This window comes from Pipistrellus kuhlii, unplaced genomic scaffold (genome assembly GCF_014108245.1).
Source record: "Pipistrellus kuhlii isolate mPipKuh1 unplaced genomic scaffold, mPipKuh1.p scaffold_m20_p_15, whole genome shotgun sequence".
NCBI lineage: Eukaryota > Metazoa > Chordata > Mammalia > Chiroptera > Vespertilionidae > Pipistrellus > Pipistrellus kuhlii.
Window position 1 is genome coordinate 47233866 of NW_023425460.1, and position 27098 is coordinate 47260963.

General features: G+C 59.6%; 5 protein-coding genes across 8 annotated transcripts in view; 3 read left to right on the forward strand and 2 right to left on the reverse strand.

The window, feature by feature from the left end:
• Positions 1-157: 157 nt before the first annotated feature.
• On the forward strand, positions 158-14245 carry CUNH10orf88 (chromosome unknown C10orf88 homolog). 3 transcript variants are annotated; one of them, XR_006741749.1, is made up of 7 exons: positions 158-425; positions 1296-1499; positions 2304-2376; positions 2911-3117; positions 3450-3907; positions 4057-4532; positions 14228-14245. XR_006741749.1 is itself a non-coding variant. In XM_045582207.1 (6 exons), exons 1-6 carry the CDS (start codon positions 274-276, stop codon positions 4301-4303), a joined length of 1263 nt encoding a protein of 420 aa, XP_045438163.1. In that variant the 5' UTR covers positions 158-273; the 3' UTR covers positions 4304-4719. The 3 variants fall into 3 exon arrangements, 2 of the variants coding, with proteins under 2 accessions (XP_045438163.1, XP_036295255.1); XM_045582207.1 differs by lacking the exon at positions 14228-14245 and having other exon boundaries at positions 158-465; positions 1296-1381; positions 4057-4719; XM_036439362.2 differs by lacking the exon at positions 14228-14245 and having other exon boundaries at positions 4057-4719.
• Positions 7410-9731, forward strand: LOC118719615 (protein FAM24A-like). The gene is made up of 2 exons (XM_036439370.2): positions 7410-8992; positions 9415-9731. Exons 1-2 carry the CDS (start codon positions 8883-8885, stop codon positions 9602-9604), a joined length of 300 nt encoding a protein of 99 aa, XP_036295263.1. The 5' UTR covers positions 7410-8882; the 3' UTR covers positions 9605-9731.
• Positions 10773-15644, reverse strand: LOC118719610 (ATPase PAAT-like). 2 transcript variants are annotated; one of them, XM_036439360.2, is made up of 6 exons: positions 15431-15644; positions 14373-14576; positions 13474-13546; positions 12733-12939; positions 11943-12421; positions 10773-11793 (listed from the first exon to the last, which is right to left on the reverse strand). In XM_036439360.2, the coding sequence occupies exons 1-6, from the start codon at positions 15580-15582 to the stop codon at positions 11547-11549; spliced, it is 1362 nt and encodes a 453-aa protein (XP_036295253.1). In that variant the 5' UTR covers positions 15583-15644; the 3' UTR covers positions 10773-11546. The 2 variants fall into 2 exon arrangements, with proteins under 2 accessions (XP_036295253.1, XP_036295254.1); XM_036439361.2 differs by having other exon boundaries at positions 11943-12400; positions 15431-15631.
• A 3502-nt stretch (positions 15645-19146) lies between these two features.
• On the forward strand, positions 19147-21721 carry LOC118719616 (protein FAM24A). The gene is made up of 3 exons (XM_036439372.2): positions 19147-19631; positions 20554-20674; positions 21403-21721. The coding sequence occupies exons 1-3, from the start codon at positions 19553-19555 to the stop codon at positions 21587-21589; spliced, it is 387 nt and encodes a 128-aa protein (XP_036295265.2). The 5' UTR covers positions 19147-19552; the 3' UTR covers positions 21590-21721.
• A 1253-nt stretch (positions 21722-22974) lies between these two features.
• LOC118719050 (putative DMBT1-like protein) overlaps positions 22975-27098 on the reverse strand; it is a 36059-nt gene continuing 31935 nt past the window's right edge. The window contains exons 20-23 of the mRNA XM_045582223.1: positions 26819-26845; positions 26234-26409; positions 24023-24363; positions 22975-23297 (exon numbers count right to left, since the gene is read on the reverse strand). Coding sequence (XP_045438179.1) covers positions 23000-23297; positions 24023-24363; positions 26234-26409; positions 26819-26845 — 842 coding nt within the window. The 3' untranslated portion in view covers positions 22975-22999. The remainder of the gene's footprint in view (positions 23298-24022; positions 24364-26233; positions 26410-26818; positions 26846-27098) is intronic.

A 27098-nucleotide genomic window follows, 5' to 3' on the forward strand; every position in this document is an offset into this window, starting at 1 on the left:
CCGGTGACCTCACGTCAGGGGGTCGGCGCGGCCCTGACCTGACTGACAGGCCGGAGCGCAGCGCACGGCCAGCCCCGCCTTCCGCCGCGCGTGGGCCGCCGCCCGCGCCGCCGCCGGACTCGCTCTCGCCCCCGCGGAGCCCGAGGCCGCAGCTGCTGAGTAGCCACTGGCACAACCGGAAGTTGCTCGTCGTCGTTCCCCGACCCTCGGCCCCGCCGGAAACCGGAGCTCCGGAGAGAGGTTCCGGGCCGGCCGGGCCTGGCGGCGGGGCCAATGGACACCGAACCGGAGGACGAGCGGTCGGCCGGACACCCCACGCTGGCCTCCTCCTGGGACGCCGCGTGCGGGGCGCTGGGCCGGAGCCTCCGTGTCCGCGGAGCCCAGGACTCGGACTGGGAGGAGCTGCTGGCGCCGCCTGCCTCGGGGTGCGCGGGGGCGGCTCCGTGGCGGCCACGCTCCGGGGAGGTGTGAGGGGACGTGGGGCCGGGAGGGGAGAGCGTCCGACCCAGGTACGGGAGCCCAGCCGGGGCCGGGCTGTGCGGGGAGCCGGCCGGACCCGCGAGGGGTGGGGCGGGGGCGGGGCGCCGGGCGCGGGGCGGGGGCGGGGGCCTGGCCTCGGGGTGGCAGCCGCTCCCCCCTGCCCTCCCTCAGCCCTGCAGGCCCCTGTCCCCGGCCTCAGCCTCTCCCCCGCGAGCAAAACCCTCCTGTGCCCCAGAGGCGGACACTGTCCCAGCCCTCGGAGCCTCCCTCCTGGAAATCTGGAAAAAGGTCCTCTGTCTTCTGGCCTGTTCTGCTCCCGCTCCTGCACAGAGCATGGCCCTGAGCCTTATGGTAACCGAGAAGTCACTGCAGGAGATGGAGGAAGACGCCCCTGATCCAGGGCGAGAGCAGGAAACCCCTGTCCGAATGCCCGTTCCTCAAAGGAGGGTGTTTCCCCATTGTCTCCTTTCCTCCTGTTTGGTTTTGAGAGAGAGGATGGCGGGAGGGAGAAGGGGAGGGAGAGTCAAAGAGAAACACGCAGGTGGTTGCCTCACGTTCCCACCCTGACCTGGGCCTAAGTTGAACCTGCAACCAAGGTCCATGCCCTGGACCTGTGACCTCAGTCCCTGCACTGATGCCGCCGCTGAGGAGCCAGGCCAGGGCTGCACCACACTTACTCTGAGAATCTGCTGAGCATGTGTTGGCTGCTGGGAAGGTGTGTGACCCCAGAGGCCAATGGAAGTCAGCCCCGGGCCCGATCGGTGGGGCAGCAGCAGGGCCGAGGCCACACTGTGATTCTGTCACTTCCTCCTCAGCCAGGACCTGGTGAGTCTGAAAAGGAGCCCCAAGAGCCCCGATGGAAAGCCCTGCTTCCTCTCCCTGAGCTGCGCCCCGAGTGGAGGTGAAGAGATCGTGTCTGTGGGCATTTTGAGTTCAGCAAGAAACATGGAAGTGTACTTGGGTGAGGAGTACTGCGGCACCAGTAGGGGCGGGAGTGTTGGGAACGTGCTGGACTCCAGGTTTGTGACTCAGCGTGCAGGGTGCTTCTGAGGAGGGTTTCTGTGGTCCCAGCTCTGGCAGCACCTCTTGCTTCTCTGACATCGGCCTCAGACCGGAGTGGGAGGAGCTAGAAACACACCAGCAGCCTGGGAGTGCAGGCCGGGGTCCTGGGCACAGTCTGGGTCAGCCCTGTTGCCTTAGCAACTGGAACCTGAGGACTGATGGGAGGGGGGTGAGCTGGGAGGGTCCCAGCCAGCGCCTGGCAGAGGTTTCTTCTGATTCCCTTAGCTCACAGGGTCCGTTTCCAACAGTATCTGCCCATCAGCCTGGGGCTTTGAACATGCCTCCTGAAGGAAGCCCTTTGCAGACAGTGCGGGCTCCCAGCACGGCCATCCTGCACGCCTACCTGGGGGCTGTGCTTTTTTATTTCAGAGAGGAAGGGAGTGGGAGAGAGAAGCATCAGTGATGAGAGAGAATCCCTGAGGGACTGCCTCCTCACTGCCCTCTCCCAGCACATGGAGAAGCACTGTCCTGGAACCCTTATCTCTAAATGTGACCGTGCACAGTGAGCATGTGCCCAGCGGACGTGGCTAGTGGTTGAGCATCGGTCCACCCATGGCTGGGAGGCCACAGTTGGGTTCCTGGTCAGGGCACAGGCCTGAGTTGCTGGCTCCATCCCCAGTAGAGGGCAGTCAGGAGGCAGTCCATCAGGGATTCTCTCACTTCCTATCGGGAATACATTTTAAACATTTAAAATAATTTCTCAATTTTAAAGAGTGATAATGTGTGAAAACAAGAAGTCCAGTTTTATTTTTTATTTTCAGCGAACAAGAAAAAATTATTTTATACAAAAATTTTCTAAAACTGGAGCCCGCTGCACATGCTTGTAAAATAAAGGTAAGTCGTGACTAGATCTGAACTAAGTTGGAAACTGCAGTTGTTTTGTTCGGTGCACATGCATGTTATGTGGGGTTAGTAATTCTCGATGTTCTCCCTTAAAACTGGCCCATGTGTTAGCTATGGCCGTGCCAGGCCATGGACTAGGTTAACACAGTTACTGCTGCTGTACTGTCCGGCTTTGAGAAACTCAGTTAAAAATCATTTTTATTTTGTCATAAAAGTTAGGTGCCAAGAAAACCACAAGCAGATGTGGGACCAAAATCCTGAGAGAGAGACCCAGGGAGGGGATTGCAGACCAGGGCAATCACCTAAGTATGTAAAACGTTATTTTACATGTGATTGTTTAGTGTGGAAAGAACTTTTTTACCTAAATGGTTGAGTATTTGTCAGACTCTCCCTCCTATTCTAGCGAAACGGAAGCGAACTTGTAGACTATTGATGGCTTCCAGTTATCTAGGTAACAGCAGGAAGAGACCTGCAGTAGGATTATGGCTCCACGTGGTTACATTCCCGAATTTGTGTTTTCTGCAGCTGCTCTCCTTCGGGGAAAAGCCGTGTGTGTTCGTCAGCCAGGTGGTGGTGCACGTGCGGCCCAGCCTGGCCAAGCCTCCCGCCAGCTTTGCTGCCCCGGGGCCCAGGGTGGACCTGGAGAGGGTCCACAGCCTGCTGGCGGCCATGGGGTCCACGCTGTCCCCGGGGGCTCAGCAGCTGATGAGTATGGTCAGATTCCAGCAGCAGGTGCGTTTCCCTCCCTGCGTCAAGAAGGCAACATTAAATATGCCAGTGCAGCTTTCCTGGGTGTGCCCGTATCGACTTTAGTATTTTCTGGAGGAAAAACCAGTCAGGTGATAAAAGCCTGGACTGGAGTCCCGTGGCCTCCCTAGCTGTGTGACCTTGGCCCGGTGACCGTGACCTTGGGCCCCTCAGCTTGCTGGTGGCGGTCATTGCAGCTGCCTTTGAGGGAGGGGGTGGGAGTCGGGGACCCAACGGGAGAACGCCCGCCTGATTCTAAATGACTGCCAACTGCGCTCGGTCACTGCCATTGACAGCTCTGTTCCCTGTTCCCTCAGCGCGGCATTCCCCTGGGGGAGCAGCTGCAGGCGGTTTTGGGGAGCGCTGCCTGCCAGCGAGTGCTGGGCCTGCGGGCCTCGGCGCCCTCGGGAGCCTGGGACAGGCCGCCCTGCGCCCCTGCTCCTCTCAGAGCCTGGCCGATGGCGGGACGCGGGACTGAGGACGCGAACGCTCCCGGGGAGGAGAGCGCACGGCCCCCCGCGGGAGGGCCCCCCGCAGCCCTCGGAGGGAGGGACACCGCGCCCCAGAGCCTTCCTCTCCCCGGCGGGGAGCTGGACCTCCAGCCGGCGGCGTCTGTCCTACCAAAGAAGGCGAGTGCCGGCCCCGGGGCCCCCGGCCCCCAGCTGCTGCCCATCCTCCAGGACGTGTGCGGTCAGGTGCGCCATCTCCGTGGGGCCCAGGACACCACGTGGCCGGGACACGTCCCCACGCCCAGCGCAGGTGGCCTGGCTGCCGGGTGAGTGTCCACGGGGACTCGGCGGAGGGGGCTGACGTGTACACTGACAGGGACACAGCAGGCTGCTGGCTGCAGGCTGGCTGTCTGCGTGGCTGTTTGGTTACCGTTTTCGCGTGATGGTTGTGTTTGGTCTTTCACTTCGCTCGTAGGATGGGAGAGCAGCCCGCCTGCTCCTACCTGGAGAGGATTCTGTCTAAGAAGCTGGAGCTGATGGAGAGGAGGCTGATGGACCACCTGGAGGAGCGGCTGCGCGCCCTGCAGGAGCACCTCGACCGCCAGGTGGCGCTGCTGGCGCGCTCGCTTCACAGCCCAGGCTCCCCTCCCCTGTCCCCGCCCCCGGGGGTGCAGCTCCCCCACTGTGACTCCAGGGACACACTCTCCAATGGGGAGAGATAGGCGCTCGGGGCGCCGAGCACACACACATTGTGACCTATTTATTGCCACGCAGCCCAAAGCGGGGCAGGTTTTTCTGTCAGTGAGGATCAGCATCCTACTTGCATCAAGTGACCTCAGCGTTCGTCTCCCTGTGCTTGTGACGTGACCCCGTGCCCCGTGATGTGACCCCTGGGCCGCTCCTGAGAGCGGATGACCTTCCTGTGCTTGCGACGTGCCCCCATGCCTGAGTGTGCCTGATCGGGTAGGAGTTGTTTGCAGTGTTGGTCGCTCTCCCAGAATTGTATACATACTTCTGTGTTTAAGACTTTAAATATTTAAGGATTGCTAGTTCAGTTCATCAGTATATGTATTGTGACTGTATTTGAAATATGCAGTGTTTTATATAAAGGACTTATATTTTAGGGATATGGGGAAAATGGTTAGGGATTTTCTTAATTATTTGTCTCAGTAAGAAACGAGTTGTGCTTGGCATTTGTACATTAGTGTCCAGTAGGCCATTGGTTTTGCGTTCTTTCTTACTGTAGCTGCAGAAGGAAAGTAAAACCTACACGGCCGCTTTGTTAGAATTATTTCGGGTTAGTGGCTGACACAAAATGAGAGGATATCCTGTGTCCCCTTGCCGCGCCGAAGCCGGGTCCTCCCAGCCCCTGTGCTCGGTGTTGGGTGAGGAGTGTGGCAGCATGTGCTGACGGCAGTCTATCTGCATCCGAGAATGAGTGCGTCTGCTCTGGACACAGTGAAATGGGAATAAAGTGGTGGTGCTCTGGACATGATGTCCCAACACAGCCTGGTCTGTGCGAGTCGGTGTCTGTGTTCCCCGCTCTTTCTGCTGTTACGTTCTGTCTTCTTAAACAGGAAGAATGGCCGATGTTCCCTACGTCGTTACTGCCCAGTAAATGTGAAAATCCCGCCCCCTCCCCTTTCCTCCCCCCTCCCCTTTCCTGTCTTGGTGCTGAGGGCCATCATCTTCAGGCAGCACAGTCGTGCACACTGCACGCTGAGGAATGGCACCCTGGGTGGTTTCGTCCAATTGTGAACATGATGGTGCACCTACACACGCCTGACGGCACAGCCTGCTGCCCACCTGGGCTCCGTGGTCCAGCCTGTGGCCTGTTACACACCTGCACAGTGTGTTCCTGTTCAAAACAACACGAGACTAGACCAAGCGGGAGAAAATGATGCAATCAAGAGACTCAGTAAACAACAAACGAGTGGCTGCTGCCGGTGTAATGTGGCTGCTCTTTCGTATCAAACTTTCTTTAGAAAGAGCACACTCTAAAATAATGATTAAAAGTATCACATAGGCCCAGCTGGCATGGCTCAGAGGTTGAGTGTGGACCCAGGAAGGCACAGTTTGATTCCCCATCAGGGCACATGCCCAGGTTGCGTGCTTGATCCCCTATGTGGGACTTGCAGGAAGCAGCTGATCAATGATTTTCATCATTGATGTTTCTGTGTCTCCCTCTCCCTTTCCTTCTGAAATCAATAAAAATCCTATATAATAAAAGCCTAATGTGCTAAGTGTCCAGTCATCTGGTTGGCCATGCAACCAATTAAACAGTATGCTAATGTATGCTAAAGCATCTCAACTGCTGACTATGACATGCACTGACTTCCAGGGGACAGATGCTCTGACCAGTAGGTTAGCTTGCTGCTGGGGTCAGGCTGATCAGGACTGAGCAGGATGGGCCAGACATACCTGGAGTTCTCCCGCAGTCCCTGCCCGGTTGGCCAACCTCCCTCCTGATTGTGCTCATGTGGGGTCCCTCAACCTGGCCTGTACCCTCACAATCTGGGACCCCTCGTGGGATGCCAGACAGCCCGTTTTGGCCCAACTGTGGAATGACCGGATGCTATGACATGCACTGACCACCAGGGAGTAGATGCTCAGTGCAGGAGCTGCCCCCTGGTGGTCAGTGTGCTCCCCCTGTGTGAGGAGCTCAGCCAGAAGCCAGGGTCACGGCTGGTGAGTGCAGTGGTGGTGGTGGGAGCCTCTCCCACCTCCACAGCCGGCAGTCGGACATCCCCTGAGGGCTCTGGACTTAGAGGGTGCAGACTGGCTGTAGAATTTTGTGTACCTCAAGTGCATGAATTTTGTGTACCAGGCGTCTAGTATATTAAACAAGTATCCTATATAATTCTATATAATAAAAGCATAGTGTGCAAATCGACCAAATGGTGGAATGACCAGTCGCTATGACAAGCGCTGACCACCAGGGGGCAGATTCTGAATTCAGGAGCTGCCCCCTGGTGGTCAGTGTGCTCCCGCAGGGGAGCACCACTCGGTCAGAAGCCAGGCTCACGGCTGGTGAGCGCCGGGGCGTGGTGGGAGCCTCTCTTCCCTCCGCCACGGGTGGGTGGGAAGGAGTGAAGGAGAGCCCCAGTCTGCAAGAGGGATGTCTGACTGTGGGATTAGGCCCCACCCCCAAGGGGGAGCGGGCCTAAGCCAGCAGGCAGACATCCCCCAAGGGGTCCCAGACTGTGAGAGGGAGCAGACAGGCTGAGGGAACCCCAGTGCATGAATTCCATGCACCAGGCCTCTAGTATTAAACAAACAACTACAATGTAATAAATACAGCAATCAGTAATAGTCATTTCATTATCAAGTACTATGTACTGTGCACAGGCATGTGCTGTACTGTTATGCACCTGGAAAAGCAGGTTTGTTCACACCAGCATCGCCACAAATGTGAATAAATCATCACGACATGGTAGGAATTTCTCAGCTTTCTTATCATAGATCACCATTGGACATGCGGTCCATTGACTATCTTTTATTTTTTTATTTTTATTTTTTATTATATTTTATTGATTTTGTACAGAGAGGAAGGGAGAGGGATAGAAAGTTAGGAACATCGATGGGAGAGAGTCATCGATCAGCTGCCTCTTGCACACCCCCTACTGGGGATATGCCCTCAACCAAGGTACATGCCCTTGACCAGAATCGAACCCGGGACCCTTCAGTTCCCAAGCCGACACTCTATCCATTGAGCCAAACCGGTTTCGGCTCCAAAGATTATAATTTTTAGAGAAAGTGGAGGTGGGGGAGAGAGAGAAACATTGATGTGAACGAGACATATTGATTGGTTGCCAACTGAGGCTGGGGAGTGAGCCTGCCACCGAGGTTCGTGCCCTTGACACAGTCGCACCTGGACCCTTCAGTCCACGCCCTGCTCTAACCACTCAGTCAAACCTGCTGGGGCTCGCACTGAGCTTTTACTATTAAGAGTTTTCAGCCTCCCCACATTTCTGTCTTTTAATTGTAATATTGAAATCTTAAACTTGCTTTTGGTCAACAATCAAATTCTGAAAAGAAGGGGAAATACGATCTGAAAAGGCAAAAACTTAAGTGAATCAAAATAGCATGTCTGCTTCCTGGGGGCCAAGCTCCAAGTACAATGGGACAGAATTCAGAACCTCCGGGTGGAGCCGAGCAGAGCGGCGATGTCACAGCCCGCGCGGAAGGCGGAGCGGGCCATGGCTGGGCCTCCGACGCGAGCTCTTCAGTCTGGGACCGGACTCCACAGGATGAACCGATAGCTCCCTCCGCTCCGCACAGGCTCGACCCTCCGGCCTTTCACTCCGTAAGGTCCCGTGTGGTACCACACGATGGGTTTGACCAAATAACGGTTTCCTACAGTCTTTAAATACACGTTTTTTCCTAGTTGGCTGCCAGCCTTACCTGCGGATGTTTGGCAGTCATGTTGTCGTTTTATACGTTTTTTTTTTTATTGATTTCTGAGAAGGGAGGGGGGGAGAGAGAGAAACATCAATGAGAGAGTCATCCATCAGTTGCCCCCTACTGGGGATTGAGCCCACTTCCCAGGAATGATCCCTGACCTGGAGTCAACCATTGAACTGATCCAGGATGACCCTCAGCAGCTGAGCCACACCTGTTGGGCAGCTACCATATTGCTTATTCTTTCTTCCTGGGTCATAGTTCTCATGTCAGCGTTCAATCAGACCAATTGCTTATTCCAACCAAATGGAATTTGCTGGGAAGATTTGGGAGGAAAGATGGCAGAAAGGCCCACTATCTTCCAATGACGAGGGCTCCTAGAATCTCCTTAAGCCATGAGGCAGCACGGCAATTGTGAGGACAGTAAAGGCCTTTTTCCAGAAAATAGCACAAGCGGGGTTGCTTGTGCTGAACTGGGAAGCATGGCATTTCGGAAGGAGCCGTGTCCTTAGTTCTGTTCTCAGAACAATTTAAGTTTGACGAGCAGCAAGGGGCAGTCCTGACTCTCAGCGAGGGCATGTCAGGAGACCAGGTCTTGGGAGTAAAACTGTGTGCGGCCTGTTTGTTACTCACCGCCAGCTGCACGTTACTGCCTGCGAGAGGGAGAAAGCCCTTCCCTCCGTCCGTCCGTTTCCTTCCTCTGCCTTTGCATTTCAGCCCCTTTTCCTCCGTGAGCAAACCCTCTATCCCGCGTGGCCGGGCGGCTGGGCCCCTCGGCCGCCCTGGGAGACCCGTCCGTGTTCTGCGGGCAGGAGGCTCTGTGGCGGGGCTCGCTCCTTCCCGGGCTGAGGGCAGGGAGCCACGGTCCCACCTGCACTGCTCTGCCCAGGCGCCTGTAAGATGCTTGACATCAAGATTATGACGGCCATCGGGGTTGGCTTGCTGATCGCCATAGTCCTGCTGATGTTCTGTGTCACCAGCCTCCTCTTCAAACTGACCGGCATGTTGAAGTGAGTGACGTGTAAGGGTGGCCGCCCACTCGAACAGGCACCGGGGCCAGCCGGAGCCGGGCCGCCCCGGGAGTCAGGCGCGGGGCAGCAGGAGGAGACAGAGGCGAGTGAGCGTGGAGTCCTGGCCGCTTCCCCGCAGGAAAGGGCTGGGCCTCGAGCTCACAGGGAGGTTGTAGGAAGGGAGGCTCCAGAGGCCGGGGCCGCTGAGGGGCGCCCGCCCCACCCGGGCTCCGCAGTTGGGGCCTCAGCCCCGGGGGCCCCTCTGGGCAGGGTCTGACCTGGCTGCTGGCGGCTCGGAGCAGGTGACCCGGAGCCGGGGCCAGGGCAGAGCTGTCCTCGCAGCGGGGCCCGGGACATGCGGTTCCGACGCGGCCACGGCCGGCCGGAGGTTTCTAACCGCCCGTGTTCTGTCTTTCCTTAAGAGCTCCGAAGCTTCCGGTGTGTCTGGTCTTAAAAAGTTACCCATCCCTGGTCACCAGGGACAAGATCACGGCGGCCACATCCCTCACGGCCAGCTGCCTCCCCGACCTCCAGATCCTCGACCAGTGCCAGCTGTGCGCCGACTCCAAGCCCCTGCCGCCCGGCTTCTGCGACGTGACCGAGGGGCTCTGACACGGCGCACGGCGCCCGCGGAGTGCCTTTTGTTTACTTCCAGATGTTTTATCCCAGATGTTTATCGTGTTCCCCTTGTATGTGCCTCCGGACGTTCGTGTGCTTTTGAATAAAAGCAGAATTGAAAGAACCTCCAGCCTTGGGGATGTTTGGTGTCGTTAGTGATCCATGAACTTGAACTTGGGGGCGTGGAGCGAGCGACCGGCTTGTGACGTCGCGTCGCAGCGTCAGGCGGGCGACAGGACTTCAAAGGCACGTGGACTGTGACAGAGGGCAGCACTGTGCTGAGTGCTTGGGATGAAAGCCAAAAGCACCAGAAAGCCGATTTTAGACGAAAACTTCCCAGCAGCCTTGGTGACAGGGAAATGTGTCTCCAGAGGAGACAAACGTTCCGGTGAAAGGCCTGCTGGGATTTGGTTGCGTGGCGCGCTCGAGACCCTGCGATTGGACTCAACAAGACTCAGGACAGATTCCCAGCCGTGGCCTGTGCTGACTGGAGGGCCCGCTGTCTGTCCAGGCGCCTGTCTCTCCCGGCCCCGAGCCCGATGCTGGCTCTGGAGGGATAGGGTCTCCGTAGGGGACCCTCCCGGGCAGCACCGGCCCTCACAGCAGGGGCGGGGCAGGTCCAGGTCAGCAGGAGGGGAAGGGGAGGGGAGAGTCCTAGGCACAGGCAGGGGGAGCTGTGGACGAGGCAGAGATGACACCTGGCCAGGTAGGGGCTGCGGGGCTCACCCCCGGGCCTGGGACCAGCTGCTTGCTGCCAGCGGAGACGAGTCCTAACCTGCGGACTGCACAGCCCAGCAGGGAAGCCACCAACACGCTCTATCGTGCTGGCAAACGCTCCGTGAGATGCTGACACTGCTGCCGACTCTGTTTCCTTCCCGACATGTGTGGGAGGAGCGAGTGCTGCTTTCCACCACCGGCATCCACTGCGTCCGTGGTCCGTGCGCTGAGCGTGGTGGCCTGGCTGCCACGTCAATGAAGACACTGCACACCGGAGGCTGCAAAACTGAACTGACGGGACAGAACTCTCCAGAAGGACAAAGGAAACACACCTGTAGCTACACCTGCCGTGAACGCGGCTGCCCGCGTCCCCTGCACAGGACCAGGAAGGGGAGCGGGTTCCCACGCCGAGACCCACGGAAAATAAAGCACTTCTACTCATTCACGTGGTTTCCAAAACGGACGCATTTAATTCCAGATACAAATACAGCACCTTCAGCACATGCACAGCTCCGCTTCCTGACACGCGGCCGCACCGAGCCCTGCCGTCTCCTCCACACTCCGCCGCCAGGGTTCGCAGGTGCAGATAAACAAGGCAACATCCCGCTTCCCGGCCCACACAAATCCACAGCGACAGCCCCACGGGCGAGGCGGCCCTCCTGCCCGTCACCGCGACGCTGGGAGCCGGCGCCAGGGTGTCCCGTCTGCAGAGCCGCCTGCTGTGCTCAGGGCGGCAGCACCAGTGCGGGTCCGCGGGCACAGAGGTCCGACTTCGCAAGAGAATCAGAGAAACCGTCACCAAGTCCTCTGAGCACCGTTCCTCTCCCCACTAAGACGAGGGAGGAAGGCCTTTCACAGACAAAAACACACCCTGTCACACACCCTGCAGGAAGTCCTTAATCATCCCAAACACTGGAAATACCACCAGGGGACACAGATCTGTGTCAGAGCGAACAACTGCAAACAACTCCTGACCCGACCAGGCACACACTCAGGCACAGGGGCACGTCACGGGGTCACGGGGTCACGTCACAAGCACAGGAAGGTCATCCGCTCTCAGGGGCGGCTCGGGGGTCACGTCACAAGCACAGGGAGACGAACGCTGAGGTCACTTGATGCAAGTAGGATGCTGATCCTCACTGACAGAAACACCTGCCCCGCTTTGGGCTGCGTGGCAATAAATAGGTCACAATGTGTGTGTGCTCGGCGCCCCGAGCGCCTATCTCTCCCCATTGGAGAGTGTGTCCCTGGAGTCACAGTGGGGGAGCTGCACCCCCGGGGGCGGGGACAGGGGAGGGGAGCCTGGGCTGAGCAGCGAGCGTGCCAGCAGCGCCACCTGGCGGTCGAGGTGCTCCTGCAGGGCGCGCAGCCGCTCCTCCAGGTGGTCCATCAGCCTCCTCTCCATCAGCTCCAGCTTCTTAGACAGAATCCTCTCCAGGTAGGAGCAGGCGGGCTGCTCTCCCATCCTACGAGCGAAGTGAAAGACCAAACACAATCATCACGCGAAAATGGTAACCAAACAGCCACGCAGACAGCCAGCCTGCAGCCAGCAGCCTGCTGTGTCCCTGTCAGTGTCCACGTCAGCCCCCTCCGCTGAGTCCCCGTGGACACTCACCCGGCAGCCAGGCCGCCTTCGCTGGGCGTGGGGACGTGTCCCGGCCACGTGGCGTCCTGGGCCCCGCGGAGATGGCGCACCTGACCGCACACGTCCTGGAGGATGGGCAGCAGCTGGGGGCCGGGGGCCCCGGGGCCGGCACTCGCCTTCTTTGGTAGGAGAGACGCCGCCGGCTGGAGGTCCAGCTCCCCGCCGGGGAGAGGAAGGCTCTGGGGCGCGGTGTCCCTCCCTCCGAGGGCTGCGGGGGGCCCTCCCGCGGGGGGCCGTGCGCTCTCCTCCCCGGGAGCGTTCGCGTCCTCAGTCCCGCGTCCCGCCATCGGCCTGGCTCTGAGAGGAGCAGGGGCGCAGGGCGGCCTGTACCAGGCTCCCGAGGGCGCCGAGGCCCGCAGGCCCAGCACTCGCTGGCAGGCAGCGCTCCCCAAAACCGCCTGCAGCTGCTCCCCCAGGGGAATGCCGCGCTGAGGGAACAGGGAACAGAGCTGTCAATGGCAGTGACCGAGCGCAGTTGGCAGTCATTTAGAATCAGGCGGGCGTTCTCCCGTTGGGTCCCCGACTCCCACCCCCTCCCTCAAAGGCAGCTGCAATGACCGCCACCAGCAAGCTGAGGGGCCCAAGGTCACGGTCACCGGGCCAAGGTCACACAGCTAGGGAGGCCACGGGACTCCAGTCCAGGCTTTTATCACCTGACTGGTTTTTCCTCCAGAAAATACTAAAGTCGATACGGGCACACCCAGGAAAGCTGCACTGGCATATTTAATGTTGCCTTCTTGACGCAGGGAGGGAAACGCACCTGCTGCTGGAATCTGACCATACTCATCAGCTGCTGAGCCCCCGGGGACAGCGTGGACCCCATGGCCGCCAGCAGGCTGTGGACCCTCTCCAGGTCCACCCTGGGCCCCGGGGCAGCAAAGCTGGCGGGAGGCTTGGCCAGGCTGGGCCGCACGTGCACCACCACCTGGCTGACGAATACACACGGCTTTTCCCCGAAGGAGAGCAGCTGCAGAAAACACAAATTCGGGAATGTAACCACGTGGAGCCATAATCCTACTGCAGGTCTCTTCCTGCTGTTACCTAGGTAACAGGAAGCCATCAATAGTCTACAAGTTCGCTTCCGTTTCGCTAGAATAGGAGGGAGAGTCTGACAAATACTCAACCATTTAGGTAAAAAAGTTCTTTCCACACTAAACAATCACATGTAAAATTATGTTTTACATACTTAGGTGATTGCCCTGGTCTGCAATCCCCTCCCTGGGTCTCTCTCTCAGGATTTTGGTCCCACATCTGCTTGTGGTTTTCTTGGCACCTAACTTTTATGACAAAATAAAAATGATTTTTAACTGAGTTTCTCAAAGCCGGACAGTACAGCAGCAGTAACTGTGTTAACCTAGTCCGCAGCCTGGCATGGCCATAGCTAACACATGGGCCAGTTTTAAGGGAGAACATCGAGAATTACTAACCCCACATAACATGCATGTGCACCGAACAAAACAACTGCAGTTTCCAACTTAGTTCAGATCTAGTCACGACTTACCTTTATTTTACAAGCATGTGCAGCGGGCTCCAGTTTTAGAAAATTTTTGTATAAAATAATTTTTTCTTGTTCGCTGAAAATAAAAAATAAAACTGGACTTTTTGTTTTCACACATTATCACTCTTTAAAATTGAGAAATTATTTTAAATGTTTAAAATGCATTCCCGAGAGGAAGGGAGAGAGAGAAACATCAATGATGAGAGAGAATCCCTGATGGACTGCCTCCTGACTGACCTCTACTGGGGATGGAGCCAGCAACTCAGGCCTGTGCCCTGACCAGGAACCCAATTGTGGCCTCCCAGCTATGGGTGGACCGATGCTCAACCACTAGCCACGTCCGCTGGGCACATGCTCACTGTGCACGGTCACATTTAGAGATAAGGGTTCCAGGACAGTGCTTCTCCATGGGCTGGGAGAGGGCAGTGAGGAGGCAGTCCCTCAGGGATTCTCTCTCATCACTGATGCTTCTCTCTCCCACTCCCTTCCACTCTGAAATAAAAAAGCACAGCCCCCGGGTAGGCGTGCAGGATGGCCGTGCTGGGCGCCTGCACTGTCTGCAAAGGGCTTCCTTCAGGAGGCATGTTCAAAGCCCCAGGCTGATGGGCAGATACTATTGGAAACGGACCCTGTGAGCTAAGGGAATCAGAAGAAACCTCTTCCAGGTGCTGGCTGGTACCCTCCCAGCTCACCGCCCTCCCACCAGTCCTCAGGTTCCAGTTGCTAAGGCAACAGGGCTGACCCAGACTGTGCCCAGGACCCCGGCCTGCACTCCCAGGCTCCTGGTGTTTCTAGCTCCTCCCACTCCGGTCTGAGGCCGATGTCAGAGAAGCAAGAGGTGCTGCCAGAGCTGGGACCACAGAAACCCTCCTCAGAAGCACCCTGCTCGCTGAGTCACAAACCTGGAGTCCAGCACGTTCCCAACACTCCCGCCCCTACTGGTGCCGCAGTACTCCTCGCCCAAGTACACTTCCATGTTTCTTGCTGAACTCAAAATGCCCACAGACACGATCTCTTCACCTCCACTCGGGGCGCAGCTCAGGGAGAGGAAGCAGGGCTTTCCATCGGGGCTCTTGGGGCTCCTTTTCAGACTCACCAGGTCCCGGCTGAGGAGGAAGTGACAGAATCACAGTGTGGCCTCGGCCCTGCTGCTGCCCCACCGATCGGGCCCGGGGCTGACTTCCATTGGCCTCTGGGGTCACACACCTTCCCAGCAGCCAACACATGCTCAGCAGATTCTCAGAGAAAGTGTGGTGCAGCCCTGGCCTGGCTCCTCAGCGGCGGCATCAGCGCAGGGACTGAGGTCGCAGGTCCAGGGCATGGACCTTGGTTGCAGGTTCAACTTAGGCCCAGGTCAGGGTGGGAACCACCTGCGTGTTTCTCTTTGACTCTCCCTCCCCTTCTCCCTCCCGCCATCCTCTCTCTAAACCAAACAGGAGGAAAGGAGACAATGGGGAAACACCCTCCTTTGAGGAACGGGCATTCAGACAGGGGTTTCCTGCTCTCGCCCTGGATCAGGGGCGTCTTCCTCCATCTCCTGCAGTGACTTCTCGGTTACCATAAGGCTCAGGGCCATGCTCTGTGCAGGAGCGGGAGCAGAACAGGCCAGAAGACAGAGGACCTTTTTCCAGATTTCCAGGAGGGAGGCTCCGAGGGCTGGGACAGTGTCCGCCTTTGGGGCACAGGAGGGTTTTGCTCGCGGGGGGAGAGGCTGAGGCCGGGGACAGGGGCCTGCAGGGCTGAGGGAGGGCAGGGGGGAGCGGCTGCCACCCCGAGGCCAGGCCCCCGCCCCGCCCCCGCCCCACCCCTCGCGGGTCCGGCCGGCTCCCCGCACAGCCCGGCCCCGGCTGGGCTCCCGTATCTGGGTCGGACGCTCTCCCCTCCCGGCCCCACGTCCCCTCACACCTCCCCGGAGCGTGGCCGCCACGGAGCCGCCCCCGCGCCCGCCGGCCCCGCGCACCCCGAGGCAGGCGGCGCTAGCAGCTCCTCCCAGTCTGAGTCCTGGGCTCCGCGGACACGGAGGCTCCGGCCCAGCGCCCCGCACGTGGCGTCCCAGGAGGAGGCCAGCGTGGGGTGTCCGGCCGACCGCTCGTTCTCAGGTTCGGTGTCCATTGGCCCCGCCGCCAGGCCCGGCCGGCCCGGAACCTCTCTCCGGAGCTCCGGTTTCCGGCGGGGCAGAGGGTCGGGGAGGGGAGGGAAACGACGCCCAGCAACTTCCGGCTCGACTTCCGGCTTGACCTGAAGGGAGGAAACCGATTTTAGCAGCGGCGCATGCGCGTCCCGGCCCGCTTCAGACCTGGGTCCAATGCTCCCCGGACCTCCAGGGCGGCGCATGCGCACTGACCGCTCCTCGGCCTCCCGCGGGCGCTCTGCGCAGGCGCGGGGGAGGCGCGCGGGGAGCAGGTGGTTCGGGGCGGCCCCCGGGGCGAGGCCGGCGGCGGCGGCGGCGCGCGGGGCGGGCTGCGGGGAGGCCGCGGGGAGGCCGCGGGCGGGGCGGCCCGCGGGTGAAGAACTCCAGCCCCGCCGGCTGGCGGCGGGCTTCCGGGCGGCACTGGGCCGGGTCCTCCCTCCTCCCCCTCTGCCCGCGCGGCCTCCCGGGCGGAGTCACGGCGATGGATGCCCGCAGTGCCGGCCGCGGGGCCCGCGCTCCTGCCGCCGGAGGAAGGAGGAGCCCCCGGGCCCGGGGATTAGGCCACAGCGCGGCCGCTGCTGCCGGCGGGTCCCGTTCCCCGGAGGCCCCGGGGCTGCCCGAGCCCGCGGTCCCGGGGCCGGGATGGCACCGCCGGCCCCGTCTCTGCCTGCGGCCTCCCGGCTGATGCCCGGTGCCCGAGCCCTGGCCGCTCGGCCGTCCCCGCCCCGCGGCCTCCCGGGAGCCTGAGCCCGGCCACCCGCCTGGCGCTCCCGGGGGTGGGCTGCCCAGACCCGGCCGCCCCCGCCGCCGTTCCCGATGCGCCGCCCGCAGGCTGGTGGCTGGGCCTGGCCGTCCCGGCAGAGGGAGGCCCGGGCGGCTGCGCGGGGAGACCGGCCACCCAGGCGCCGGAGGGGCCGCTCCCAGGGGCCTCTGCCCGGGGACGTGGATGCCTCGCGGGACGGGGAGGGGGACCGGGCGGCCGGGGGTGGCCGGGCGGCCGTGAGGACTCACTCCCGCAGGAGAGGTGCAGGGAGGAGGGGCGGACGGGTGTCCCGGTCCTTCCAGGCGGGGAGGGAGAGCGGCTTCTGCTTTACACACACATGGACCCCAGAGAGGGCGGAGAGGCCTCAGGGGTGAGGGAGAAGCACCGACCAGCTGCCTCCTGCACGCCCCTCGCCGGGATGGAGCCTCAGCGGGCCCAGCCCGGACCCCATGGAGCTGGACCTCCCGGTTCCAGGGGGACGCTCAGCCCGGAGCCCCGCTCCCAGCTGAAGAGGCGCCATCCCTGCCAAACTCTGCTGCCTCCCTCCACTCCCCCACATGCTTCTGGGGCCAGAGGCGGGGAGTGTAACCTGGAATGCTGGGTGCAGGTATCTCCGTGGTATCTTTTATTTCCTGTTAGTGAAATAGCATTGCAGTTAAAGTGTAGTTTTAGTTTTTGATAATTGCAGTGTTCACTCGCTATAGGAGGTTATATTTACATGATTTCTAATGTACTTCAGTAAATGTGAAATTATGAAAAAATTTCTTTCTCGTTGGCATCTTTTATTTTTGTTTTATTGAAATTATTGGGGGGGAGAACGTTGGTTAATGATATTATATAGCTTTCAGACCTACAGTACTACACAATCTGTAAATTATATTGTGTATTCACCACCCAAAGTTGACAAAATTTAATATCCATTCAAGATAAGATAGCAAATTAGGAATAGAGGGGAACTTTTTAAACAAAGTCATCATATACCTTATGCTTTATACAAAAATTAAAGGAACATGACGTATAGACCTAAATGTAAAATATAAAACAAAGAAGAAAATAGAGAATTTGTGTGACCTTGGATTTGGCAATGACATTTTTTAAAAATATTTTTTTTACAGAGAGGAAGGGAGAGGGATAGAGGGTTAGAAACATGGATGAAGAGAGAAACATCAGCTGCCTCCTGCCCACTCCCTTTTGGGGATGTGCCCACAACCAAGGTACATGGTCTTGACCAGAATTGAACCTGGGACCCTTCAGTCAAAGCTCTATCCATCGAGCCAAACTGGTTAGGGCGGCAGTGACATTTTTTGATAAGCACCAAAAAGATAATCCATGAAAGCGAGAATGTGGTAACTTGGAACTTACCTTCATGGGAGATACTCATAAACGAGACCCACCGCTCTGCCAGGTGTTGGTCGGAGCTGAGTGCTGCAGAAGGACCATCTGCACCACTGTAGGTGAGGGAAACCTGAGCATTCCCCCCGCCCCCGCCCCCTCCCCCCTCCGGTACCTCCTCCCTTCCCTCCCTGCGCTGTCACCCACAGCCTTAAGGACCGCCCCTGCCCTGCCTCAGACACCGCAGCCCAGCGGGTTTCTGCTCACACTGACGGGTCCCCCGAGCACACATTGCCGAGGTGGTTTAGGGGGAGACACAGGGTGGACAGACCTGAACTCCTCTCCCTCCCTGCTCCAGCGCCCCGGCCTCCGGGGACACTCAGCGGGCCTCGTGGGTTTGTGTGAGGAGCCAGCAGGGCAGACGGGTTCGTTGTTAAAGACGCCAGGGAGGAAGCGCTGCCTGGGCCTCGTTCCCGGAGGACAGTCCCCCCGACCCCCAGGCTCGGCCCCAGAATCGCACGCCTACTGCGTAGCAGGCACCAAGGATTTGCCTACGGAGCCACATTGGCATTCTTGCTTGTCAGCCCACAACTCGGGCCTATGCCCTGACCGGGCATCGAACCCTGACCTCCTGGTTCATAGGTTGATGCTTAACCACTGAGCACACTGGCCGGGCTTACACCACTATTTTTTTTCTTAAATATATTTTATTGGTTTTTTACAGAAAGAGAGAGGGATAGAATGTTAGAAACATCGATGAGCTGCCTCCTGCACACCCCCTACTGGGGATGTGCCCGCAACCAAGGTACATGCCCTTGACCGGAATCGAACCTGGGACTTTTCAGTCCACAGGCCAACGCTCTATCCACTGAGCCAAACTGGTTTCGGCTTACGCCACTATTTTTGTTGCTATCTCCTCTGCTTTTCATGGCCTCATTCAGGGTTTGGCCAGACCAGCAAGGAATGGCCTCTGGAATTAAAGCAATTCCCTCCTCTAATTTAACCAACTGAGTGCAGGGACCAGGAAATCAGAGAAGCCTGTGTTAGAGCCGGTGTCCTCTCCAGCTGCTTTTTCAAACCTTTGTGTCTTAGCCACAAAGTGGTCCTCGGAAGCAGTGAGCTGTGTGCGATCCTGGTAAACGGCTCCGATGATGTACTGCTTCCTTTCGTGGCCCAAACCACGCCCGGCCCGCCTTCCTCACTGAGCTTTTAGGTACTAGTCTCCTCACGGTTCACCTGGCATTTCTTTTTAAAAAAATACATTTTATTAATTTTTTTTTTTTTTTTTTTTTTTTTTTTTTTTTTTTTTTTTTTTTTTTTTTTTTTTTTTTACGGAGAGGAGTAGACAGAAACATCGATGAGAGAGAATCATCGATCAGCTGCCTCCTGCACACCCCCCATGGGGATGTGCCCGCAACCAAGGTACATGCCCTTGACCGGAATCAAACCTGGGACCCTTGAGTCCTCAGGCGGACGCTCTATCCACTGAGCCACCCCGGTCAGGGCTGTTCTTGTATTTCATTCGGAACACAAATTTGCTTTTGACCAACAGTCAAACCTTAAAAGGCTCTCCGAGGGGCCCAGTGCCTGGAAGGGGAGGTGGAGTGACCCACGGTGGTGATTGGCGATCAGGTTCCCAGGGTGCTCACAGCGGAATTTGGAACTGGGGGCGAGGCTGCCTCCAGTGTGATGTCACACAGCCTCGGCCCAGTGAGCATGGAGGGCGAGCGGGACAGCGGCTGTCCATTCTGCTGCTCCGGTGGGGCCGCGAGCGCTCCAGACGGACCCCTGAGCCGCCCCCGAGGACAGTCAGAGGCTCCTTTCTCAGCGGAGGGGCTTGAGGCATTCCCCACGAGATGTGCTGGGCCCTGAAGTCCGTGTTAGCCGTGTGCTTCCTTCTCTGTTGGCACCCACCCTGCAGGGGCGACTCAGACGGCACAGACAGTACGTGGCTCCGGCGGGTGCTGTTCTCTCCGCCCTCCGGTGCCGGGTCTGGGGAGCCCGAGGCTCAGGCCAGACAAGCTGGCTGCCTGGGGGGGGTGGGGGGGGACAGGCAGGTGTCGGGGGAGAAGGGAAACCTCTCTCCTAAAACACGATCACAGAAGGATGGTGTGTTCTCCATCTTGTCGGATGTAACAGTTTGAAAAGCGATTCTCCTCGTCCTTCCACAGGAGATGCTTACGTCTCACGTACAGTGAGCGGCTGTCTCTCTGACTCTGAGCGCGTCTTAGGCCCAGGTGTTGGGAGTAAAGCACCTGCTCACCTTTGTTCCTCCCTTAGCTCCGGTTCCTCCTGTGAGAAGGAGGGCGAATCCTCCCTTCCTCCCTCCCTCCCTTCCTTCCTTCCTTCCTTCCTTCCTTCCTTCCTTCCTTCCTTCCTTCCTTCCTTCCTTCCCCCCTCCCTCTCTCCATCCCTCCCTCCCTCCCTTCCTTCCTCCTTCCTTCCCCCTCCCTCCCTCCCTCCTCCCTCTCTCCATCCCTCCCTCCCTCCCTTCCATTCTTCCTTCTTTCCCCCCTTCTCCCCCACTCCCTCCCTCTCAACACCCTCCCTCCCTCCATCTTTCCTTCCCTCTCTACCTCCCCCCTCCCTCCCTCCCTCCACCCTCCCTCCCTCCCTCTCCCCCCTCTCCCTCCCCCCTCCCCCCCTCCCCCCTCCCTCCCTCCTTTCCTCTGGGTGCTGCACGTGTGTCCCCCAGGCCTCCCTGGCCCCTCGGCCATGTTTCCCCGCAGAAGGCTCTGTGGTTTGGGGTTCACTCTTCCTTCCCAGGAGGACGCCCAGAGGGGCTGCCGGACTGTGGGGGGAGGGGGGAGGGGGAGGGGGGGAGCCTGTTCACTGCCCACCTGCCCGTCTCCTCCAGGTAAGCTTTCTCAGATCAACTCCATCGTCATGATCAGCATCGGCGCCGGGATCCTGGTGGCCCTGCTGGCGCTGATATGTGTCACCAGCTGTCTTTACTTCAAAGTGGCCAAGGCATTGAAGTAAGTGACGTGGAAGAGTGCCCCCCCTCACGGGCACCTGGGGGTCAGGCGCGGGGCAGCTGGGAGGAGGCTGAGGCAGGGGAGCACGGAGTCCTGGCCGCTTTCCCGCGGGGCTGGGCCGGGAGCTCACAGGGAGCTGCCTGGCGGGCGGCTAGGGTCAGCGCTGCCCGCTGCCCGGGGCCTCGGGGAGCTGCCCTCCGCAGGGACTCACCCTGGCCGGCCCTGCCTGTGTCCCGGAGCAGGCGCGGGCCTCTGCCTCAGTTTCCCCAGAGGCCGGGCTCGGTTGTCTCCCCTGCCTGAGCTCAGAGCTCCTGGGGTTCCGTCCTGCAGTGCCCGTGGCCTTGGGACAGGGAGGTGCCTGGAGGAGTGGGGGGCGGCGCTGTCGAACAGCCAGGGGACAGGAAAGGGAGGGGAGCTCAGGTCACTCCGTTGGGGGAGAGGACCCTTCAAATGAGGGCGCTCCGTTGTAGGAAGGCCGTGCACTAGGTCAGCTCCAGAGCCCGGGGCCGCTGAGGGGCGCCGGCCCCACCCGGGCTCCGCAGTTGGGGCCTCAGCTCCCGGGGCCCCTCTGGGCCGGTCTGACCTGGCTGCTGGCGGCTCGGAGCACGCGACCCGGAGCCGGGGCCAGGGCAGCGCTGTCCTCGCAGCGGGGCCTCGGACCTGCGGTTCCGACACGGCCACGGCCGGCCGGAGGTTTCTAACCGCCCGTGTGTCCGTCTCTCCTTAAGGACTTCGAAACCGCCTTTTTGTTTGGCCTTAAAAAACCACCCGTCCATGGTCAATCAGGACAAGATCACGGCCTCGTCCGTCACCGCCAGCTGCTACCCCAACCTCCAGTTCTGCGAGGAGTGCCCCTTGTTCACCGACTTCGACTCCCTGCCGCCATGCCTCTGTGATGTGAACGAGGGCCTCTGACTCGGGGCACGGGCCCTCCGGGGCGATCTTTCTTTCTTAGTAGAATGTTTTGTTGTTCCAGTCGGGTTTGTATTGTGTATATTATGTACCGTGTAACGTATTTATGGGCTTTTGAGTAAATGCAGTATTGAACCAACCCTCTCCGGCCCCAGCGATGCTTTTGATATTAGCTGCAGATGTTCTTAAAACTGTGTATTACCCACTTTGCAACTTGGCAACTACTCAGTAAGGAGAGTGAGAGTAGAATGGATTGATGATCGGATGGATGGATGGATGGATGGATGGATGATTAATGGGTGGATGGATACATGGACAAACAAATGGATGGATGGATGAACGGATGAATGAATGGATGGATGGATGGATGAATGATTAATGGATGGATGATGGAGGATGGATGGTTGGATGGATAAATGGATGAATGGATGGATGGATGGATGGATGAATGAATGGATGGATGGATGGACGGATGGATGAATGGATGGATGAATGAATGGGTGAATGGATGGATGGATGGATGGATGGATGGATGGATGGATGAATGAATGGGTGAATGGATGGATGGATGGATGGATGGATGGATGAATGAATGGGTGAATGGATGGATGAATGGATGGATGGATGGATGGATGATGAATGAATGGATGGATGGATGGATGCAAGAGGGCAGCCGCACGCTCCTCTTAAGCACGACTTCCTGATGTCACAGGTGCTACACCTCCCACTACAGCACCAGTCTCACCTTGGAGACCAGGATTCCGTTCTCTCACCTGCCAAACACAGTGCCGGGGACTTGAATTCACCTGCTTCAGGTTCTATGGACATGGCCAGCTAGAAATTAGTGGACGCTGAACCTCTTTCTCCTCCCCCTGCCCCCGTCCTTTGTCACCCCTCCTCTCCCTCGTGGTCAGCACCCTGGCAGCAACCAAGGGACCCAGCTGGACCCCAAGTTGGCTCAGGTGCCATTCCCGCCCACTAACTTGATTCTTTGGACCCTCACAGGCTCTGGTGTTTAGAGAAGGGCAGTGAAGGTGTTAGGGTCAATGCTGTTACTCCCCCCCCCCCTCCCCAATATCTGAACACGTCACAGGGCACCGGCCCCATTCCCAGTCGGGGCCAGGCAGAGCTGTGTGCCCACTGCGGGCCAGGCCTACAGGCGCCTGGGAAGTGTTTTCGCGGGGTGCCATGGCCACGGTCTCCGGGCGAGGCCGAGGAGAGCACGCTCACAGAGAGGATGGCCGAGAACAGGCGGCCACAGCTGCTGTGCTCACACCCATCGCCCCAAAGCCGAGCAGCTGCAGACAATGATCAGGCGCTCGAGAGCGAAGAGTTTGAAAACGCAACCACCTGATGTGCCAAACGCATCGCTTTACTGAGGAGGAGCACAGGATTGTGGGGGAACTGGAGAAATCACACCTCGATCTTGACCTGGTATGTTCCTCTGCGGATCTCCAGTGGCCCCAGCACCCGGAGAGGCCCAGCCGGCTCCCCCGCGGCCGCCACGGGGCCCACAGCCCTCGGGCCCCGGCCCCGCCCGGCACAGCCCCGCGAGCAGCGGGAGGAGGGGTCGCCCGCCCTGCACACGGCGACCTCGCACCGCAGGTAGACCACCTCGTGGCCGGGGAGGACGCTGAAGGCGTTGAACTTGAACTGGGCCGTGTTCCTCTGGCGCGAGGGGAGGCTGACGTAGGTGTCGTCTGAGACGCACCTGGGGGGGAGGGCCCGCCCCGGAGGGTTAGCGGACGGATGGCACCGGTGAGCCACCCCGGCTCCCGCAACCAGGCTGGGCCCCGACCTCCGCATCCAGACGGAGCCTTCCCACCACCCGTCTTCGTTCTGTGAGAAAATGTTTACCGCCTGGCCAGCGTGGCTCAGGGGTGGAGCATCAACCTAGGAACCAGGAGGTCCCGGTTCAATTCCCGGCCAGGGCACAGGCCCGGGTTGGGGGCTCCATCCCCAGCAGGGGGGGTATACAGGAGGCAGCTGACCAATGATTCTCTCTCATTGATGTTTCTCTCTCCCTCTCTCCCTTCCTCTTGGAAATCAATACAAATATTTTTTTTTAAAAGGGTCGCTGAAACCGGTTTGGCTCAGTGGATAGAGCGTCAGCCTGTGGACTAAAAGGTCCCGGGTTCGATTCCAGTTAAGGGCATGTACCTTGGTTGCGGGCACATCTCCGGTAGGAGGTGTCCAGGAGGCAGCTGATGGAGGTTTCTCTCTCATCGATGTTTCTAACTATCTCTCTCCCTTCCTCTCTGTAAAAAATCAATAAAATATATTTTTAAAAAGTAATAAAAAAAATTAAAAAGAGTCTATCATTTCAAAACACAGCGTGCTCCTGGGGCCAGCCATTGCCCAGGGGGTGTTTCTGACCCGAAGGCCCCTCCCCAGGGGCCGCGGGAAGCCGCCGTCCGCCCGGAGCCCGCTCCTTACCCTTGCCGGATCAGGTCGTGTGTGACGGTGGCAAAGTCACGGGGGTCCGGGGAAGCCACGCAGGTGTCCACGGAGAGCCTCAGGCCGGGGTCCGGGGTGCGGAGCGTGGCCTGCAGGATCACCTCCTCCCTGGGGCCCCCGTCCTCCGGCCCCGCGCTCCCCGCAGGCGGGGCCACGGGCAGCTGCAGGAAGGCCACGGACACTTCGTAGGCGGCGCCGGGGACAGGCTCGCCTGCCGACGGGGCGTCCACGGAGCAGGTGAGTGTCAGCTGGGGCACCCGGTGCCGCAGGGCGACGTGGCCGCGGATGGCGTTGGAGAAGCTGAGGGAGCCGAGGCTTTCCTGGGGGGGTGGGGGGGGAAGGGGCAGGTGAGGAGGAGGAGGCCCAGCCTGGGCATCTCGCGTGGGACACGTCACGTGACGTGTGTGGAAACGTGGCTGGGATGACACACGCTGTGTCTGTGCTCTTGTTGCCTTCATGTCAGTGAGTGTTTTGTGACAGAAGCAGGTGGTTAAGGACAATGAGATAAACACATGCATTTCATTGTACACACATGTCCGAGGTAGTTACTGTCTAGAATGGAAAACAGAACCGGCTGCTGGGTTAGGAACACAGCAGACAGACAGACAGACAGACAGGCCCAGGCCTCCCCAGCTCAGCAGCACGGCTTGCATGTGGCAGGTGTGCGCTAATCTCTATACATATAAAGACTGAATGATGGAAATGACCAGATGCCTGGCTGGTAGCTATGACGTATACTGACCACCAGGGGGCAGATGCTCAATGCAGGATCTTCCCCTGGTGGTTAGTGTGCTCCCACAGCCAACCTCTGGCAGCCGGGCAACCCCCACATTCCCTCCCCCGGGCCAGCCGGCCCCAGTCAGCCCTGATCACCCCGATTGGGACTGGGTGAGGGACCACCTGTGCATGAATTCATGCACCGGCCTCCAGTACTGAATGAAGAAACATGTTGTAAAAATTACTTTGGCTTTGGAGCTAAAGGAATAGCTCCCATCCATCCATCCATTCATCCATCCACTCTCTAATCCCCCCCTTCCCTGTCCACCCCCATCCTCAATCCACCCCATCCATCCACCTCCCCCATCCATCCATTCATCCATCCACTCTCCCATCGCCCCCCCTCCCTGTCCACCCCCCATCCTCAATCCACCCCATCCATCCACCTCCCCCATCCATCCATCCATCCACTCTCCCATCCACCCACTCCCCATCCACTCACCTATCCCCCACCCACTCGTTCACCCATCCACCCCACCATTTACCCCTCATCCACCCACCAACCTCCACCCCCACACACACCCCCATCCACCCCCCCATCGATCCATCAATCCACCCCATCCATCCACCTCCCCCATTCATCTATCCACCCATCCACCCACCCACCCCATCTATCCACCCACTCATTCACCCATCCACCCCACTAATTACCCTCCATCCACTCACCTATCCCCCACCCACTCATTCACCCATCCACCCCACCATTTACCCCCATCCACCCCCCAACCCCCACCCACCCCCACACACACCCCCATCCATCCATCCACTCTCACACCCATCCATCCATCCACACACACCCCCATCCATCCACTCTCACACCCATCCATCCATCCACTCTCACACCCATCCATCCATCCATCCATCCACTCTCACCCCCATCCATCCATCCACTCTCACACTCATCCATCCATCCACTCTCACACCCACCCATCCATCCATCCATCCACTCTCACCCCCATCCATCCATCCACTCTCACACCCATCCATCCATCCATCCATCCACTCTCACCCCCATCCATCCATCCACTCTCACACCCATCCATCCATCCACTCTCACACCCATCCATCCATCCATCCATCCACTCTCACCCCCATCCATCCATCCACTCTCACACCCACGCACTCCTCATCCACCCCCCCATCCATCCACTTTCACACCCACCCACCCCCCAGTGCTCAGCACCTGTTCCTGTCTGTTCCAAGTTCAGTCTGGACCCCCAGTCCCCACGGGAAGGGAAGTCTCAGACAAGTGAGGGAGCCGTTCACCGAATTCGGGAATGAAGCCACGGCCCCCCTTCCCTCTGTCCCCACCGGGAGTGTAACAGGTGCTGGCTCTCCCAGCCCCGCTCCGCGGCTCCAGCAGAGGGCACCGCGGGCCGGGCCGGGCCGGTCTCGCCTGCCGGCCGGTCTCACCTGCCGGACGGTGCCGCAGTGGCCGTAGGGGATGCTGAAGACGAGGAAGCGCCCCGCCACCCGGGGGCGGCACAGCTCGTCGTTCAGGTGGACGTCCCAGGAGGAGTAGCCCAGCCGCCGGAGGTAGCCGCGGTCCACGGTCACCCGGAAGAGGTGCGGCAAGCAGGACAGCTGGGCTGCGGGGGGGGGGGGGGGGTGTCAGGGGGAGCTCACACAGGAAGCCTGGTCCCCGGGCGGCGAGCCAGGGCTGTGGGCACAGTACCCGCGGGGCCCTGGCTGGCTCAGCTCTCGTCCCCCCACTTTGGACTTGACTGTCACGGACTTTATCTGTCTCCCCCTTTCCTAAGCCACAAGGGGGGGACCCAGCCCACAGCAGGCCCCGTGGGCGGGTCAGCGCCCGTAAGGAGCTGGGGACGGGGCACACGGGAGCCTGAGGGAGCCCCTGGGGGCTGGAGAGAGCGGCCCCGAGGTGGGCCGGTGCCAAGGGCTTCCTCCCGGCCCCCGACGCCAGGGGCACGCGAGGAGGGAGACCCAGAGGGGCGCCCCTTCCCCCCGCAGCCCCGGGCCCGGGAGAGCGGACGTTACCCTGGTCCCGGGGCGCGGCGGGGCGGGCTTCGTCTGGAGGGGGAAGAGGAGAGGCGGGTCAGCTGCGCAGAAGCCGGAGAGGAGCCGGCGAGCCCAGGGCAGGTCCAAGGCCTGGGCCTCCGGGCGATGCCCGGGAGGGGGGCGAGGGGAGGTGCCCGCTGTCAGGACACGAGCCGGCAACACGGGGCTTTGCTGGACAAGAGCTTGGCACACAGGGGCTCTGCCGCTGAGAAGCTGTCCCGTCTGAGCGCTGGGGTCCTCCCCTCCGGTGGCCACGTGG